Genomic DNA, 19,075 nt, shown 5'->3' with positions numbered 1-19,075 from the left:
CCTCCCATGAACCTCCCTCCGATGAATCCCCCTCCCATGAATCTCCCTCCGATGAATCCCCTCTGATGAATCTCCCTCCCATGAATCTCCCTCCGATGAATCCCCCTCCCATGAATCTCCCTCTGATGAATCCCCCACCGATAAATCTCCCTCCGATGAATCCCCCTCCCATGAATCCCCCTCCCATGAATCCCCCTCCCATGTATCTCCCTCCCATGAATCCCACTCTAATGAATCTCCCTCCCATGAATCTCCCTCCCATGAATCTCCCTTCGATGAATCCCCCTCCCATGAATCCCCCTCCCATGAATCTCCCTCCTATGAATCCCCCTCCGATGAATCCCCCTCCCATGAATCTCCCTCCGATGAATCCCCCTCCCATGAACCCCCCTCCCATGAATCCCCCTCCCATGAATCCCCCTCCCATGAATCCCCCTCCCATGAATCCCCCTCCCATGAATCCCCCTCCGATGAATCCCCCTCCCATGAATCTCCCTCCGATGAATCCCCCTCCCATGAATCCCCCTCCCATGAACCCCCCTCCCATGAATCCCCCTCCGATGAATCCCCCTCCCATGAACCCCCCTCCCATGAATCCCCCTCCGATGAATCCCCCTCCCATGAATCCCCCTCCCATGAATCCCCCTCCCATGAATCTCCCTCCTATGAATCCCCCTCCGATGAATCCCCCTCCCATGAATCTCCCTCCGATGAATCCCCCTCCCATGAATCCCCCTCCCATGAATCTCCCTCCGATGAATCCCCCTCCCATGAATCTCCCTCCGATGAATCCCCCTCCCATGAATCCCCTCTGACTGCAGGGGTTGCGCTACTCTCTGTGCAGCAGATATAAGGCCTCATCATATAAGGCCTCATCACTGTCAGTGCTGCAGCAGAGTTATTGCCGCCTGGTATAAATCACTGCTGTAATGACTGAGGGTGGCGGTATAAAACCTGTGCACAAAGTGAGGTATGTAATCCTCTCCATAGTCGGACAAGACCGATCAGGAGAATCACGACTCTTGCAAAAGGTGAAGTGAAATCCACAGAATGCCCCAAACACATGTGCATCAGGACCATTCGCCAGCATGAATCCATGTATTTTATCCCCACCGTATCTGAGCTTGCTATTGCATCTCATCTGTAAAGTAAATGGTACCGAACTGCAATACCAGAAACAGCCTGGGGTCAGATGTGCCGCTCTTTTTCAAATAGATCCCATCTTACCTTAAACCCTATCTTTTTAATATAATTTTGGGGCAAACTAAAGGTGACCATATACCTATCGGCCCAGCGCATGGTCTGCAGAAATCAATCCCCCATACATATGCATGCTCTGAGAGTGCATTGGATGTTCACAAAAAATAAAAAGATTGGGGGTTGTAGTCCATCATGCCTGATGCTTCCTTCCACCACTGTATGCTGTCAGGAGATATTAGTAGTGGGCAGAACAGTATAGCAGGGGGGTACATCTCACAGTGTGGCCCCTCTATCAGCAGTTGGCTGGATCAGGGGTGAGTATAGGGGGTGCATATGTACAGGGCTATTCCCCTATATGTGAGTCTCGGATATTTGTCTCAGTAACTAATAATATATTAATATCTACAGGAACAGCAGCGTGGAAGACGAGATCGGAAACCCGTACTGGAGCGTGCGGGCAATGGTGCAGCAATACGAAGGTCAAGGCAGTCGCTCTCCATCCGAGTCGTCCAGGTAAGAGGCGCCATAGCCATCTCTGATCTATAGGATAGGTCCTAAATATCTGAGAGAGCTAGACCAATGGTGCAGTGGTCATTGTGCACACACGAGTGCTCTGCAGTTTTCTGATCTCCCATAGAAGTGTATGGAGCCCCATAAAGGGTGATTCCCATCTCATTACTCGGCCCCACCATACCATGTGTACATTGCATCGGAACTTCATGACAGAATTGGGGATTTGTTATTTGCCCTCGCCATAGATTTTTATTGGGAAAAATCAGTCAACTGTAAAACAGCAAAAAAAAAAAGGGTGACTGGCATCCGGGGGCTCATTTGCTGATTGCAGTCTGTGCTGTACGGCCACCTTTAAGCGACCTCTTATTATGTGTCCTATGGGGGTAATCAATGCAATGGAGAGGGGTCCACTACTCAGGTCTCCCCTCAATAGACCAGAGCACAGCGCAGCTGCATTACATGGATGGCCCATTGATTTCACTGTGTGCCAACACAGGGTAAAAGTAATTCATCTGCATATTTCGCCAACAACAGGATAAGGCCAGATGGAGCAGGTTAGGGGCGTGGACAGCTGGAGAAGGGTAAGGGGTGAGGCAGAATGGAGCAGGGTAAGGCCAAATGGAGCAGAGTAAGGGTACGGCTAGATGGAGCAGGGTAAGAGGTGAGGAAGAATGGAGCAAGGTAAGAGGTGAGGCAGAATGGAGCAGGGTAAGGCCAAATGGAGCAGAGCAAGGGTATGGCCAGATGGAGCAGGGTAAGAGGTGAGGCAGAATGGAGCAGGTTAAGACCAAATAGAGCAGGTACAGGCTTGGCCAGCCGGAGAAGGGTAGGGGGTGAGGCCAAATGGAGCAGAGTAAGGCATGAAGGAGTAGGGTAAGGTGAGATGGAGCAGGGTAGTGACGTGGCTAGCTGGAGAACGATAAGGGGTGAGGCAGAATGGAGCAGGGTAAAGGTAAGGTGAAATGGAGCATGGTATTGGTGCAGCCAGCTCTAGAAGGCTATAGGGTGAGGCAGAATGGAGCATGGTAAGGGTAAGGCTAAATGGGGCAAGGTAGGGGTGAGGCAGGAAGGAGCAGCCGAGTCATATCTGAAAATTGCATGGATCTAAAATGACTCATTTAGCAATCGCAGGGAACAGCTGTTTCAACTGAAAATCATGCGACGATTAACAATAGTTAATCTAGTTATTAGCACTGCGGCAGAAAGCTGCGGCGACATTTAATAAGCGGCCTCTCAGCAGACGCACTTTGGACACGTGTTACATGCGGGCCGAATGCTACATGTGGCCTAACACTGCCTGCTCCTAGTTTATGAGATGGGACATATCATGTCACCCATGGGACGTATTATGGATCAGACTCATCGTGGTGATCCGCTGACTCCCTGCAGAGAGTCCGTCCTGCAGCTCAGACCCGGCCACGCTCCATACGGACATCTGCATGAATAATACATAGAGACACGCTCATCATTAACTAGTTGTGTACAGTGATGCAGCCAGAAACGGGTTATCACTCAGAATAGGATTTGTCTGGTTCAAAAGGGGGTCTGTGTTGAGGACCCTCATTTATTGTTTAGAGTGGCTACAAAGAGCATCGCATGCTGTGAAGGACCCAGTAACTCCATACATCATATGGATAGACAATTAATTTCTACTGCTTGTAAAGACAAAGTACCCCCCCCCCCCTACTTATTCTGGAGACAAAGAAACAACCGCACTGCCTGTGGAAACAAAGAACTACCCCAACTTCCTGTACAGACAAAGAACCTTCCTCACTCCCTGTAAAGACAAAGAATTGCCCCCACTTCCCACCGAGACAAAACTTGCCCCACTTCCTGTATTGGCAAAGGCCTGCCCCCACTCCCTGTCAAGACCAAACCCGCCCCCATTTCCTGCCGATACAAAGACCCCACTCAACTTCTGGTCGAGACCTGCCCTCACTTCCTGCAGAGACAAAGACCCAACGCCACTTCCTGTTGAGGCAAAGTCCCGCCCTCACTTTTTTTCGAGGCTACGATCTGCCCCAATTTTCTGCAGAGACAAAGACCCGCCCACACTTCCTGTAGAAAGATAAAAACCCGCCCCCACTTCCTGCCAAGACAAAGACCCGCCCCCACTTCCTGCCAAGACAAAGACTCGCCCTCACTTCCTGCCGAGGCAAAGACCCGCCCCCACTTCCTGCCAAAACAAAGATCCGCCCCCACTTCCTGCCGGAAAAAAGATCCGCCCCCACTTCTTGTAGAGGCTGTGATCCGCCCCCACTTCCTGTGGAGGCTATGACCCGCCCCCACTTCCTGTAGAGGCTGTGACCCGTCCCCACTTCCTGTGGAGGCTATGACCCGCTCCCACTTCCTGTATAGGCTATGACCCGCCCCCACTTCCTGTGGAGGCTATGACCCGCCCCCACTTCCTGTAGAGGCTACAACCCACCCCCCACTTCCTGTAAGCCATCTATTAAGCCTAGACAGTCAGGCCTATTAAGCCTAGACAGTTTGACAGTCAGGATACCCAGTGCAGAGAGACAAAGATCTGAACGTGTCTACGCTGCATCCCCCTTAAAGAATTCATATCATTGGGTCTCTTTCACACATCGCTACAGGGAAGCTGTCACCATAACATGACATATTGTTTAAATCAGACTTATGTGCTAAATGTGTTGTTTTATTTTTGAAAATGGTGCTTCCTTTATTTCCATGTCACAATCTGCATTTAAAATAAAAAAATAGAAATCTTGCAGTTTTCACACCGGCCACTGGGGTTTCTTAGACTCTAACTTCCTGTAGTGTCAGGAAAATCACATGTAAGTTAACACCAATGAACAGACCCTGTCTATTGTACTAAAGCATCTAATTAGCGCCTGCAAAGGTGATTGTGAAGGAAGGGGGAGGAGGTGAGCTGTGACATCACCTTTTATGATTGGTGGATCCTGTATTTTCAGCTAAGTATAGCGGTTTTCTCAATCATTGTAATCCTGCCTCTGCTGTTAAGGAAACTGCTGAAAACTCTTCCTGAAAGGACGTAAAGTGTGAAAAGCCCCAGTGACCAGTGTGAAAATAGCAAGAGTACTAATTTTTATATTTTTTTAATAAAGATTGTGTTATGAAAAACCCACTGCTAATATTTTTTAAAAATACATGGAACACAAAAACCTGATTTAAATAATTGGTTATTTTCTGTTGATACTTGTCCTGTTAGCCTAGATGATTTCAGGATCACTATTATTGCATTATAAGTTTCTTTAAATGCTTAGTTTACTTTTTGATGTAATGGTTAGGATTCTCTTTTGCAATTTCTGAAGGAATTTTAGAAATATTTTCCAGAACAGCACAATGTCCCATGACAAGCAAAAGGGCTGTGCAAACGATTTTCAGGTTTATGTGTAATCAGTTCTGTAACACAGTCCCGAAAAAGAACCTTTGTCCACCGCACTGTTGTCGGATATCCCGGGGCCAGGGGCTGCTTCATTATTCCTAAAGCTAAGGGCGCCCTAGCTATCCCTGCTCACTGGATTTTTCTAATAGTGAAGACGCTGGGGCCACGTGCCTTGCTGTTCTCCTGAATCAGTCCTTATCTGTCCCCTTCTCCACCCCGGGAAGTGGGGAGTAATAGTGTATAAGAAAGTATAAACCAGACTAACAAGGGAAGACGTACAGGGATAAATGAAAATGCCAATTATACAAATATTTACTCACAAACAACAGAGTGGAACATTGGGAAGTAAAGGAAGGAAAAACCAAATAGGAGAGGATGAGGATATGCACACAGACAAACACCAAGCAGCAGTCTTTAGAATACCACTCCAAACGCCTCCTCTAGCAACTCCTCCTCTGATTGCCAGAGGTGAGTGTATATATATATATATATATATATATATATATATATACAGTACAGACCAAAAGTTTGGACACACCTTCTCATTTAAAGATTTTTTTGTATTTTCATGACTATGAAAATTGTACATTCACACTGAAGGCATCAAAACTATGAATTAACACATGTGGAATTATATACTTAACAAAAAAGTGTGAAACAACTGAAAAGAGAATGCCAAGAGTGTGCAAAGCAGTCATCAAAGCAAAAGGTGGCTACTTTGAAGAACCTAGAATATAAGACATATTTTCAGTTGTTTCACACTTTTTTGTTAAGTATATAATTTCACATGTGTTAATTCATAGTTTTGATGCCTTCAGTGTGAATGTACAATTTTCATAGTCATGAAAATACAGAAAAATCTTTAAATGAGAAGGTGTGTCCAAACTTTTGGTCTGTACTGTATATATATAGGAGAGGGGAGTGGCCAACACTGAGCAGCTGAGACCATCAAAGCAGGAAAGCTTCAGAAGCTCTCAACTGAACAGATTAACCCGTGCACTGCTAGCAGAAACCTGCACTGTTTAATATAATGGTGAAGTGCTTGTAACCGGGACAGGAGTTTGTAAAACCAGACACCGTGGTCTTCTGGCCCCACTCTGTTGCAGTAAACCTGTGACAACCTTATTCCAGAACAGAATTGAAATCTAGCATGAAATTTCAATAGATGTATGAAATATCTAGTCTCTAGTATCTATAAATATTTGATAATCCAGAAAATCTGATAATCCAGTGTCTATCTATCTATTATACATTTTCTATCTATCTAGCTATCTATCTATTATCTATCTATCTATTATCTATCTATATGTGAGGGGAGGTATGTGTCACTACAGCTGGTAGCCTGTGTGAACTGAACTTACAACTTTTCCCCAGCATGTTATATGTTGGGGATGTGATCACTATTGTGAAGGGAGTGGTTTTGTGTGAATGACATAGAGATCGGGTGGGAAGTCATTCACCCTACCTTCCCTCAGGATGTGGCTGAGCAAGGATAAATGTTCAGTCACAATTTTTTTTTCTGGGGTGTGAGCTAGAGGCTGTGTGTGTGGAAGCTAGGGAGCTCCACAAAAGGTCTTTGCTTAAACGGCTTTAGATACCGAGAGCGGCGCTCACTTATGGACTGTGCTATACTTTATGGGTTTTTTTTGCCGTTACGCCGGAAAGGCCGTGTTTATTTTGCTGAAATTGGAAATGCTTATGCCGCTTCAATAAACCTACAGAGGAAACCGTGTCCTGAGCCTACTTCTGGAAGCAGCCGAGTGAGTCGTCTTACCACACTATCTATTATCTATCTATCTATCTATCTATCTATCTATCTATCTATCTATCTATCTATCAATCCTTATATCTATTATCTGTCTATCTATTATCTATCTATTATCAATTGTGGTAGATCGACTCACTCAGCTAGTTAAAGAGGCAGACACAGGAACCGTTTCAATTTAAAGTGTGGCTGGTTTATTACAATCCTCATAAACCACATCATCGTAAAACGTAAATACAGCCTTTGTCCAGCAGAAGGTAAAACATAAAATAACAAGTCCATACAATAGTGCTGGTTAGCTGGCTTAGAGTCCAGCATCCATGTTCTTTAACAAAGGCACTCAAAGCAGGAGACCCGCAATCTCCATCCATCCAGCATTTGTGAAACAAAAAGCTCCAGATCGGTTACCTCCAGGCCCACCCCACACCAAATGCTCTAAAGGCTGTGAATTTTATCCTCTGACTTCCTCCCTCTCTACAGGTGTTCAATCATCCTAGCACTATCTATTATCTATTTATCTATCTATCTATCTATCTATCTATCTATCTATCTATCTATCTATCTATTATCTATTGTGACAAGGTCACTGGCAAAGTACTGGAGGGGAGATATGTAGCACTGAGATTGTTAGCTCCAGCAATTGAACATAGGTAAAAGGTTCCAGCACACAAGCGGGTTAATCAGCCATCTTGAGTGCTAGGGTGATTGAACACCTGTAGAGAGGGAGGAGGGCAGAGGATAAAATCCCAGCTTTTAGAGCATTTGGTGTGGGGAGGGCCTGTAGGTGAAAGCTCTGAGCTGTTTTCGTCTGGTCATATGAAGAAAAAACAAACCTGGGATTGTTTGTTCCTGAAGCGGGCGGTTACCCGTCGCAAGGCCATATGTTATGTTTAAGTTTAGTTTTTTCTGTTAGACCAGGAAGGCCGTGTTTTTTTTTGCTGTAGTTTATGCAGTACTCTTAATAAACTCAGCGGAAGATTTAAAGAGACAGTGTTCCTGTGTAACTCTATGTGCAACCAAGTGAGCCGATCTACCACAGTTGGTGGAGAATGCGGGCAAGACCCCCTGGAAGCAAGTGTGACGGCTGTGGACTGACTGCATGTCCTGGGTAAAGGCAGCTGTGAGCATGGAACAGCGGTCAGACAAAATGGAGGAGCTGATCAAGCACCTGGTCCAAAGCCAACACCAGAAGCACATGCAGAGGCATCGGTAGCCACAGCAGCAGCTCCAGCAGCAACTAGAGCGACAGCAGCAGCGGCTCTAGCAGCAAGGGAGGCAGCAGCAGCAACAGCATGAGGAGCAGCAGCAGCTCCAACAGCAACAACTGCAGAAGCATCAAGAGCAGCTGCAACAGCAACAGGAGATAAGTAAGCTGCTTATACAACAGCTGCAGCAGCAACAACACCAGCAGCAGCTCCAACAGTACCAGCAAGAGTCGACTACAGCAGCAGCGGCAGATTGATTTACTCACAGAGGCAGTTCGTGGCACGGCAACAGCTCCAACTCCATTGTCAGCTGATGATTTCTCTGTTCAGAAGGCGGTGAGGAGAGCCTTACAGAAAATGACCCCGGGTGATGACATAGAGGCCTTTTTAACCGTTTTTGAAAGGGTCGCCGATAGAGAGAAACTCCCGCCAGAGCAGTGGGCGGAAGTCCTGGCGCCATACTTTATGGGGGAGCCACAAAAGGCCTACTATGATTTGGCTTTACAGGACGTCAAAGAATATGAAAAATTGAAAAAAGAAATTTTGGCACTCTTGGGGGTGACAATGTCTGTCAGGGCACAACGGGCCCACTGCTGGGCATATCACTGTGACAAACCCCCTCGCTCCGAAATGTTTGATCTTCTGTACCTCGTCCAAAAGTGGTTACAGCCGGAGTCCTCTACCCCAGCGCAGATGGTGGAGCGAGTTGTAATGGAATGGACCTGTTCGTGCACTCCCTTCCGAGCCCGATGCAGACTTGGGTTGCCCAGGGAGATCCCCAAAACGCCGATGACTTGGTCGGACTGGTCGAAAGGTATCGGGGTCAACCGGTTCCGTGAGGAGGCAACCCATTCCATACTGGGGGCCGGAGGTTAAAAAGGGGGTGGGGCATCCACAGTCCAAGGGGGCGGCAGATGTCATGCCAAGGCCCTCATCAGGGGATGTAATTTGATGGAGATGTCACGGTCCAGGTCATATAGCAGCCCATTGTCACCTGACCACCGAGCAAATGGACTGTAGCATGGGACGCCGGTGTTCATTCTACGCATATCCAGCTTGCAGTGTGGACTGTCCACCCGGCAAGGTGCCCCAAACTTGTCCTGTCAAAGTGAGTGACCTGCAAATGACTGGATTACTAGACTCAGGGAGTTTGGTGACCCTCGTGAGTGACACGCTCCCTCGCCAATTGATCCCTGGGAAAAAGGTGTGCATCCGCTGCATTCATGGGTATGCTAAAAGTTATCCAGTGGCCAGAGTGGTCATTGCGACGGCCCAAGGTACTGAGTCCCATGAGGTCGGTGTGGTCCAGGATTTGTTGCACCCAGTCATCATAGGCCAGGACTTTGTGTTGTTTTGGGACTTGTGGGGGAAGGGCAGAGACCTAGGTTATTCGAGTAAGAAACGGGTTGGCCCTAAAAAAGTCTCACCAACCCCAGAGTCTGACGAGTTTCCCTTCTGTGTAATGGGAAAAGAGGAGAAAGTAGTATTCCCTGAAGCAGACATTCCTGAGATAGGGGTAACCAGAGAAAATTTGGGGTTCATCCAACATAGAGACCTTTCACTAAAAGAAGCGTTCACTAAGGTAACCATCATAAATGGCATAGCACAGGAGTCGGGGGCTGACACCAGGTTTCCCTATTTTATGTCGAGTGGGGACTTATTGTACCAAGTTAATAAAGTGAGGGAGGAGATAGTGGAGCAGTTGTTGGTACCAGAACCCTATAGACAAAGAGTGCTGGATAGAGCCCATTCACATGTCTTAGGTGACCATCTGGGGGTGGACAAAACTCAAGAACGAGTCATGCAGAGGTTCTATTGGCCCAGATGTCACAGAGAAATCCTAAGATATTGCAAGTCCTGTCCCACCTGCCAGTTAACTGATACCACTTCTCTCTTCCAAAATCCTCTCATGCCAATATTCATCAAGGCAGGGCAACAGCGGGATCCCTTTGAACCTCCATGTGGGCTGAACAAGCCAGAAGGGGACACGGTGGATTTCACAGTGGCAGAGACACTGTCACCGGCCCAGAAACAACAGTGCAGAGAACTACTTCAGCCGAACCAGGACCTGTTCTCGGAGTTGCCAGGACGTACGCAGGTGGTTGAACATGAAATCTTGAGGGAAACACAAGTGCGGATGCCTGCGGGAGAGTCACGTTTCTGCAACAACCACAGGAAACTAAATGTGATGTTGAAACGTGATGCGAATGCAATGCCCTGCATTGATGATCTCGTAGTGAAGCTAAGGTCAGCCAGATACATCACCACCCTGGACCTCACGAAAGGTTACTCCCAAATTCTTCTCGCTCAAAGTACAAAGGAGAAGACGGCCTCTTCTACACCTGACGGTTGCTTCCAGTACACCAGAATTCTGTTCTGGCTGCAAGGAGCCCCAGCTACATTCTGGAGGGCCATAGACCGGACATTAGCCCCTCACAAAAAGTACTCCGCAGCTTACCTTGATGATGTTGTGATATTCAGCCCGGATTGGGGAAGTCATCTGCAGAAAGTCCAGGCCGTGCTGGATGCGCTGAGGAAAGTGGGGTTTACTATAAACCCAAAGAAGTGTACAATCGGCAAAAAGAAGGGAAAATACCTGGGCTACATCGTTGGAAGAAGCAAAGTAAAGCCTCAAGTGAATAAGGTGGAGGCAGTCCAAAATTGTCCGAAACCGGTCTCCAAGCAACAGCTTCGGGCATTTCTGGGAGTGGTGAGACACTATCAGCTTTGTATCCCGAACTTCGCCATGATAGCCGCACCCCTGATGGACCTTCTTAAAGGCACCAAGATGTCAATGGCCAAATGGTCTCTTGAAATAGATATGGCGTTCCAAGAGTTGAAACTCAGGGCTACAGATCTTCATCTTTCAAGTGGAACACAGGACTGGGAAGCTGCATGGTAACACAGATGCCAGTTTAGACTCCCCTGTTTGGTGACTGAAGGGTAAAACCTACTGCTTTAGGCAGAGTGGGGGGATATGTGACAAGGTCACTGGCGAAGTACTGGAGGGGAGATATGTAGCACTGAGATTGTTAGCTCCAGTAATTGAACATACGACAAAGGTTCCAGCACACGAGGGGGTTAATCAGCCATCTTGAGTGCTAGGGTGATTGAACACCTGTAGAGAGGGAGGAGGTCAGAGGATAAAATCCCAGTCTTCAGAGCATTTGGTGTGGGGAGGGCCTGTAGGTGAAAGCTCTGAGCTGTTTTGGTCATATGAAGGAAAGTCAAACCTGGGATTGTTTGTTCCTGAAGCAGGCGGTTACCCGTAGCAACAAGGACTGTGCTATACGTTATGGTTAAGTTTTGTTTTTCCTGTTAGGCCAGGAAGGCCGTGTTTGTTTTTGCTAACATTGCTGTGGTTTATGCAGTGCTCTTAATAAACTCAGCAGAAGATTTAGAGACAGTGTTCCTGTGTACCTCTATGTGCAACCAAGCGAGCCGATCTACCACAGTATCTATTTATCTATTATCTATCATCTTTCTATCTATTATCTATCATCTATCTATCTATCTATTATTTAGCATATAAGAAGAAATAGTGAGGCTACACTCTGCATATGAAAGAGTGTTAGGCTGAAAACCACGTAGACAGGGCACTAGCCGTGTACATGCGAGCCGTGGGGTGCAAATTCCATATATAGTGAAACCTGAGCCGTCAAAGCTATAGAAATGGAACACATAATGCACTCACCAACAGTGTTGCTTGATAATAGTTCTGTTTATTCGGGATTACACATGCGGAGGGGTGGTGCAGGTTCTGGGGTGCGGGGGCAAGAGGACAACGGCCGTTTCGCGCGAGTCCTTCGCTTCAACAGGTCCGCAGGACTCGCGCGAAACGGCCTTTGTCCTCTTACCCCCGCACCCCAGAACCTGCACCACCACTCCGCATGTGTAATCCCGAATAAACAGGACTATCCCTCACCTAATGTATCCTCACCCGTCCCTTGTAGATTGTGAGCCCTCGCCGGCAGGGTCCTCGCTCCTCCTGTACCAGTCGCTGTCACATTTTGTTCAAGATTATTGTACTTGTTTTTGCTATGTATACCCCTTTTCACATGTAAAGCGCTATGGAATAAATGGCCCTATAATAATAAATAATAATAATAATAATATCATCAAGCAACACTGTTGGTGAGTGCATTATCTGTTCCATTTCTATAGCTTTGACGGCTATCTATTATTCATCTATTCTATCTACTATCATCTATCTATCTATCTATTATCTATCTATTATTTATCTATTCTATCTACTATCATCTGTCTATTATCTATCTACTATCATCTATCTATTATCTATCTACTATTATCTATCTATATATCTATTATCTATCTATCATCTATCTATTATCTATCTATCTATCATCTATCTATTATTCATCTATTCTATCTACTATCATCTATCTATCTATCTATCTATTATCTATCTATTATTTATCTATTCTATCTACTATCATCTGTCTATTATCTATCTACTATCATCTATCTATTATCTAGCTACTATTATCTATCTATATATCTATTATCTATCATCTATCTATTATCTATCTATATATCTATTATCTATCTATCATCTATCTATTATCTATCATTTATCTATCATCTATCTATTATCTTTCATTTTCTATTATCTATCAATATATCTATTATTTATCTATTATCTATCTTATAGATTATCTATCTATCATCTATCTATTATCTATCATCTATATATTATCTATCTATTATCTATCTATCTATTATCTATCTATCATCTATCTATTATCTATCTATCATCTATCTATCTATTATCTATCATCTATCTATCTATTATCTATCTATCTATCATCTATCTATCATCTATCTATCTATCTATCATCTATCTATCTATCTATTATCTATCTATCATCTATCTATCTATTATCTATCTATCTATTATCTATCTAGCATCTATCTATCTATCTATTATCTATCTATCATCTATCTATCTATTATCTATCTATCTATTATCTATCTATCATCTATCTATCTATCTAGTATCTATCTATTATCTATCTATCTATTATCTATCTATTATCTATCTATCATCTATCTATCTATCTATTATCTATCATCTATCTATCTATCTATTATCTATCTATCATCTATCTATTATCTATCTATTATCTATCTATTACCTATTATCTATCTATTATCTATCTATCATCTATCTATTATCTATCATCTATCCATTATCTATCTATCTATTATCTATCTATTATCTATCATCCATCTATTATCTATCTATCATCTATCTATTATCTATCTATTACCTATTATCTATCTATTATCTATCTATTGTCTATCATCTATTATCTATTTATCATCTATCCATTATCTATCTATCTATCTATTATCTATCATCTATCTATCATCTATCTATCATCCATCTATTATCTATCTATTATCTATCATCTATCTATTATCTATCTATTATCTATCTATTACCTATTATCTATCTATTATCTATCTATCTATCTATTATCTATTGTCTATCATCTATCTATTATCTATCTATCTATCTATCTATCATCTATCTATCTATTATCTATCATCTATCTATCTATCATCTATCTATCTATCTATTATCTATCTATTGTCTATCATCTATCTATTATCTATCTATCTATTATCTATCCATTATCTATTATCTATCTATCATCTATCTATTATCTATCTATCTATCTATCTATCTATTATCTATGTATCTATCATCTATCTATTATCTATCATCTATCTATTATCTATCTATCATCTATCTATTATCTATCTATCTATCTATTATCTATGTATCTATCATCTATCTATTATCTATCATCTATCTATTATCTATCTATTATCTATCATCTATCTATTATCTATCATCTATCTATTATCTATCTATCTATTATCTATCTATTATCTATCATCTATCTATTATCTATCTATTATCTATCATCTATCTATTATCTATCATCTATTATCTATCTATCATTGCTCGTTGGTCTCTATAAGTTTGGGGTGACAGATCAGACACTTTCCTGTATTTTCCACTCTTCCATCCTCTGTATATAAGTAATTCAGATAAGAGAAGCCAAAAAAGCCTCCCCTGACCCCCTTTCTTGCCGGGTACCGGCCGCCCTTCCTCTGCCTATTGGATGCAGCGCCCCTCCCCCTCCTCCTCCGGAGCCTTCTTCATCTTCTCGTGATGCTGGGTGGGAGGAATACCCTGCACGGCTCCGGGTGACAGGACGAGGGGAAGCAGCAGGAGATGGATCAGTGAATGGCTGCAGCCATCGGTGCGAGGACGGCTGCATGGTGACGGTCCTGCCTAGATGATGCTGTCAGCGTGTGCCACCGCGGCTGCAGTGAGGACCGTCCCTGCCCGCAACTAGACGGCTGCCACAGAGGAAAACAAGCTGCTGGGTGGGATGGAGCTGGGGGCTTGCAATGAAAACCGCCCAGGAAGGTGTGATGTGCCGGAGACCAGGGATGAATCAGCCGCTAAACTACAGATGATGGAGGGATCGCAGCAGCGCCGGGCTCGGTAAACAGGTAGCCGCATCTGGAGGGGACGTGGCTGATAAACTACACGCGGCTGGCACAGACTTCATGATGCCAAAGGCTTGAATCCGAACCATGGGAGGCAAACTGGTGAAATGGTGAGGAGCATGTCCCCCGCTTCATACTGCACCTTGTCACATACACCTTGCTGGCATTATGCGTATACATATGTTGTAGTACCGCCACCGCCATTATTAATGATCGGAGGCGGCATTAGGTGTGGGCATCATGTACGTGTACGCGTCTACCCCTCCGCAGGTGCCTCTTCTGGCGTCACACAGTTGTCTCGGCAACTAAGACACCCTGTTTGATGCTGCATCTGCCGCCGCCAGTTGCACATTTCGGCCGGGGAACGCGACCAGCAGGTGGTGACAGCGTCAGATGCAAGTAAAATCTGTGCAGAATTTTCGCCGATTTTGCTGCGTTCTTCACGCTGCGGTCACCATGTGGCTTTTGGGCCTTACCGCCTGAAGTTTTGGTCTTTAGGCAGAACCGGCGACGATACCCATCAGCATGCATGTCTCATATACTGGATATATAACATTTGGTTTGTTTCTCTTGGATTCATTTAATTTATATTATTTTTCTATATTCACAAGTTGCTTCTTTGTTGGGGCGCCCTCAGGCACGAGATATTTGTGCCATGTGATCACCGGCACACGGGCGTCAGGCGGTAGGAGAGGCGCAGTTACCGTGGCTTAAAGCGTTTTCACCAAGTTGGCAAGTTTCATTTATCCATAGGATAGGTGATAACTTACTCATCACTGGGACCCCCACCGATTCAGAGGATGGGGGGTCTGCAGTTCATCATCTGAGCTGAGCGCCAATTGTATGTGCACCACCGCTCCATAAATTGACACTGCTCCATTCAGACAGGGCACTGACTTATCACAGGGGAGGTCCACCACTGGAATCCCCGCGATCCCAAGAGTGGGGGGTCTGCAGTTCACCATGTGAGCCCAGTGGCAGTTGACTATGTGCACCACCGCTTCATTCAGGTGGGGCACTACAGGTGTCCCTGCTCCGGTTCTTCGGGAACCCATGGATAGGTGATAACTGACTTATCACGGGGGAGGTCCACCACTGGACCCCGCTGATCCCGAGGGTGGGGGTCTGCAGTTCACCTTCTGAGCAGAGCGCCAGTTGACTATGTTCATCACCACTCCATACATTGCCACCGCTCCATTCACACTGGGCACTGCAGATGCTCCGGATCTTCGGGAATCTATGGATAAGTGATGACTGACTTATCACGGGGGTTTCCACCATTGGGACCCCCACCAATCCCAAAAATGGCAGTGTTCAGTTCGCCATCTGAGCCGAGCACCAATTGATTATGTGCACCACCGCTCCATGCATTGCCACCACTTCATACATTGCCACCGCTCCATTCAGACGAGGCACTGCAGATGCTCCAGATCGGTGGGGATCTATTGGTATGTAATAAACGGCTTATCACATCACTTGGGCTTCCACCACTGGGACCCCTACCAATCCTGATCCTGAGAATGGGAGTCTGCGTTTCACCACCTGAACAGAGCGGTGGTCTATGATATGCATTGGAGATTTACATGCTCCAGATCGGTTGGGTTCCTAATGGTGGAAAGTCCTCCAGCAATGAGAAAATGATAACTTGCTATCTTGGGACTTTTGGGTGTGTTTCTATTGACTTCTATGGGGCACATCTGATGTTGTGTTGGACAGTCCTGAAGTCACTGTCCACCGCTGCAGTGGTGGCATAAACCTGATTGTAATGTTTAGGGATCATTAGGCTGCTCAGATACAGTTACATCCGCCCTTACTTTCCAGCAAGTTTCATTAGGACCTGCGATACATTCTCACATGGACACATACAGCATAAACAACACCTGACAGAGTAACACAAGATATTTTTAAGCTGCTCATCTGGAGATACTTGGAGCCAGGAGGATATATAGCCAGGAAGGACACGTCCGTGGGTATGTCAGCGTTATGGGTGTATTTGAGGTGCGGGATGTGCCTCGCTGTAATTGATGGCTTTGCTGAAGCACAGATGGTACCTGTTTTTTTTACAGCTTTCTCATCTGTGCCTAATTGGCCGTGTCCTTAAATCCTGCCCTGCCTAATGCCATTATAAAGTCCTGGAGCCCTAAGAGGCATTTTGATTAATTACATTTTTGGTGCCAAAGATATTTCAACGAATTTAGGGTAACTTTGGGGTGCTGATTCTGAATATGTCATCAGTTTTGCCAGATTGGCTCTAGTTCTTGATATTTTCTGTAAAATGTGTAAAAAAATGACGTAATTTGCTACACGCGCATTAACTTTATTGATATTGTCATGAATACTATATAATAATAATAATAGTTTATTTTTATAGCGCCAACATATTCCGCAGCACTTTACAAATTTTAGGGGGGACTTATACAGACAATACAGAATAAGCATATCTCATATCGAACGGAGTGAGGGCCCTGCTCGCGAGCTTACAGTCTATGAGGAAGTGGGGGAGACACAAAAGGTAAAAAGTACATATATTGTATAATGCAGCCTTGATATACTGAATAGGATAAATAATAATACATGGACTGGTCGCCAGCCAGTATGTGTGCAGTCCTGACAGAGGCTTTTATGTGCATGGTTGGTTTGAACCCGAAGTTGAAGAAGATTTTAATATGGGGGAAAGCTGGGATGGACAGAGTGTGTTTAGGTGATACGCCAGTCTAAAGAAATGTGTTTTTAGGGTTCGCTTGAAACTGTGGGTATTGGGAATTAATCGAACTGTCCTGGGTAGTGCATTCCAGAGAATTGGCGCAGCACGCGAGAAATCTTGGAGACGGGAGTGGGAAGTTCGGATTATGGAGGATTTTAGTTTCAAGTCATTTGCAGAACGGAGGGCACGTGTAGGGTGGTAGACTGAGACAAGGGAGGAGATGTAGGGGGGTACTGAAGCATGGAGCGCTTTGTGGGTAAGCGTGATAAGTTTAAAACGAACTCTATATTGGATGGGCAACCAATGCAATGACTGGCACAGGGAAGAGGCATCTGAGTAGCGGTTGGCGAGGAATATGATCCTGGCTGCTGCGTTCAGGACGGATTGGAGAGGGGAGAGTTTAGTAAGAGGGAGACCGATTAGTAGAGCGTTGCAATAGTCAAGACGAGAATGAATAAGAGCGACAGTAAGAGTTTTTGCCGAGTCAAAGGTGAGAAAAGTCCTGATTCTTGAGATGTTTTTGAGGTGTAGATGACATGAACGAGCGAGTGATTTGATGTGAGGAGTGAAAGAGAGATCTGAATCAAAAATGACCCCAAGACAGCGGGCTTGTAGCTGGGGAGTATAAATTAAACAAAGTAAATGTTGATTATAGTTTATTTTAACTAGTTTTAGAAAGTAATCTTCAAAAATGAACAAGACATGAAAGATAGGAGACATTTAATCTCTGGAAAAGCGCTTTTTATATGATTTTCTTCTATGTGAGCTTTTCGGGCAGTCACGCTGTAGATTCCAGCAGTAATCAGCCATCATATGTCTGTCCCATCTGCCTTGGTACCTTTCCTCCATCACCATAATATCCTGATGAAATCTCTCCCCTTGTTCTTCGCTAAAATCTCCAAGATTTTCTGGAAATCTGTCCAAGTGACTGTGAAGATAATGCAATTTAATGCTCATGTGTACACCCAGATTTCTAAATCTCAATAGCATGTTTTGTACCAGTTCTTCATAATTGTCTGCCTTTTTATTTCCCAAGAAATTCTTCACTACCAACACAAAACTACACCATGCAGCAGCTTCCATGTCATTCATTTCCTTAGGAAAATTTGAATCTTTAATGAGTTTCCGAATTTGAGGACCATCAAAGATTCCTGCCTTCAGTTTTTCGCTACTAAGACCAGGGAAAGATCTGCAGATGTACATGAAGCAATTACCATCTTTGTCTAATGCCTTGACGAACTGCTTCATTAATCCTAACTTTATGTGAAGTGGTGGTAGAATGATTTTTTCCCTGTCCACCAAAGGTTCGTTCACTATGTTTGATGCTCCTACTGTCAAGGTGTCCCTTGGAGGCCAATTCACTTTCTCCCAGTGCTGATGTTTTGCTCTACTATCCCACATGCAGATGAAGCAAGGATACTTTGTGTATCCACTTTGCTGTCCAAGTAAAAAATTGACCAGTTTTAAATCAACACATATCAGCCACGAATGTTCATGGTAGCACAGTTTCTCCAAGACCATTTTGACATTTTTGTATTGTTCTACAAGTTTAGTTGAGTGAGCTACTGGAAGAGATGCACACTGATTGCCATTGTTCAACAAAACACATTTCAAACTCCTTTTAGAACTATCTATGAAAAGCCTCCAGTCTTCAGGACGATATACTTGTAAACCCATTTGCAGCATCAGGCCTGGAATATCCTTACAATATACAAGTAGGTCATCTTCACAGAAAAATTGAAGAAGTGCTTCTTCTCTGGTCCTGTAAG

The 19,075-nt window shown here is 44.6% G+C and overlaps 1 protein-coding gene across 4 annotated transcripts in view; it reads left to right on the top strand.

The window, feature by feature from the left end:
• DIXDC1 (DIX domain containing 1) overlaps nt 1-19,075 on the top strand; it is a 190,007-nt gene that overhangs the window by 71,175 nt on the left and 99,757 nt on the right. For all 4 annotated transcript variants that reach the window (XM_073657127.1, XM_073657125.1, XM_073657126.1 and 1 more), the window contains one exon: nt 1,609-1,713. In XM_073657127.1, the coding sequence (XP_073513228.1) occupies nt 1,609-1,713 (105 nt within the window). The remainder of the gene's footprint in view (nt 1-1,608; nt 1,714-19,075) is intronic.

This window comes from Phyllobates terribilis, unplaced genomic scaffold (assembly GCF_046119375.1).
Source record: "Phyllobates terribilis strain yellow unplaced genomic scaffold, ASM4611937v1 Scaffold_12__6_contigs__length_324123572, whole genome shotgun sequence".
Taxonomy (NCBI): domain Eukaryota; kingdom Metazoa; phylum Chordata; class Amphibia; order Anura; family Dendrobatidae; genus Phyllobates; species Phyllobates terribilis.
Note: the sequence above shows the minus strand (reverse complement) of the source record. Positions and strands in the feature narration are given on the sequence as shown.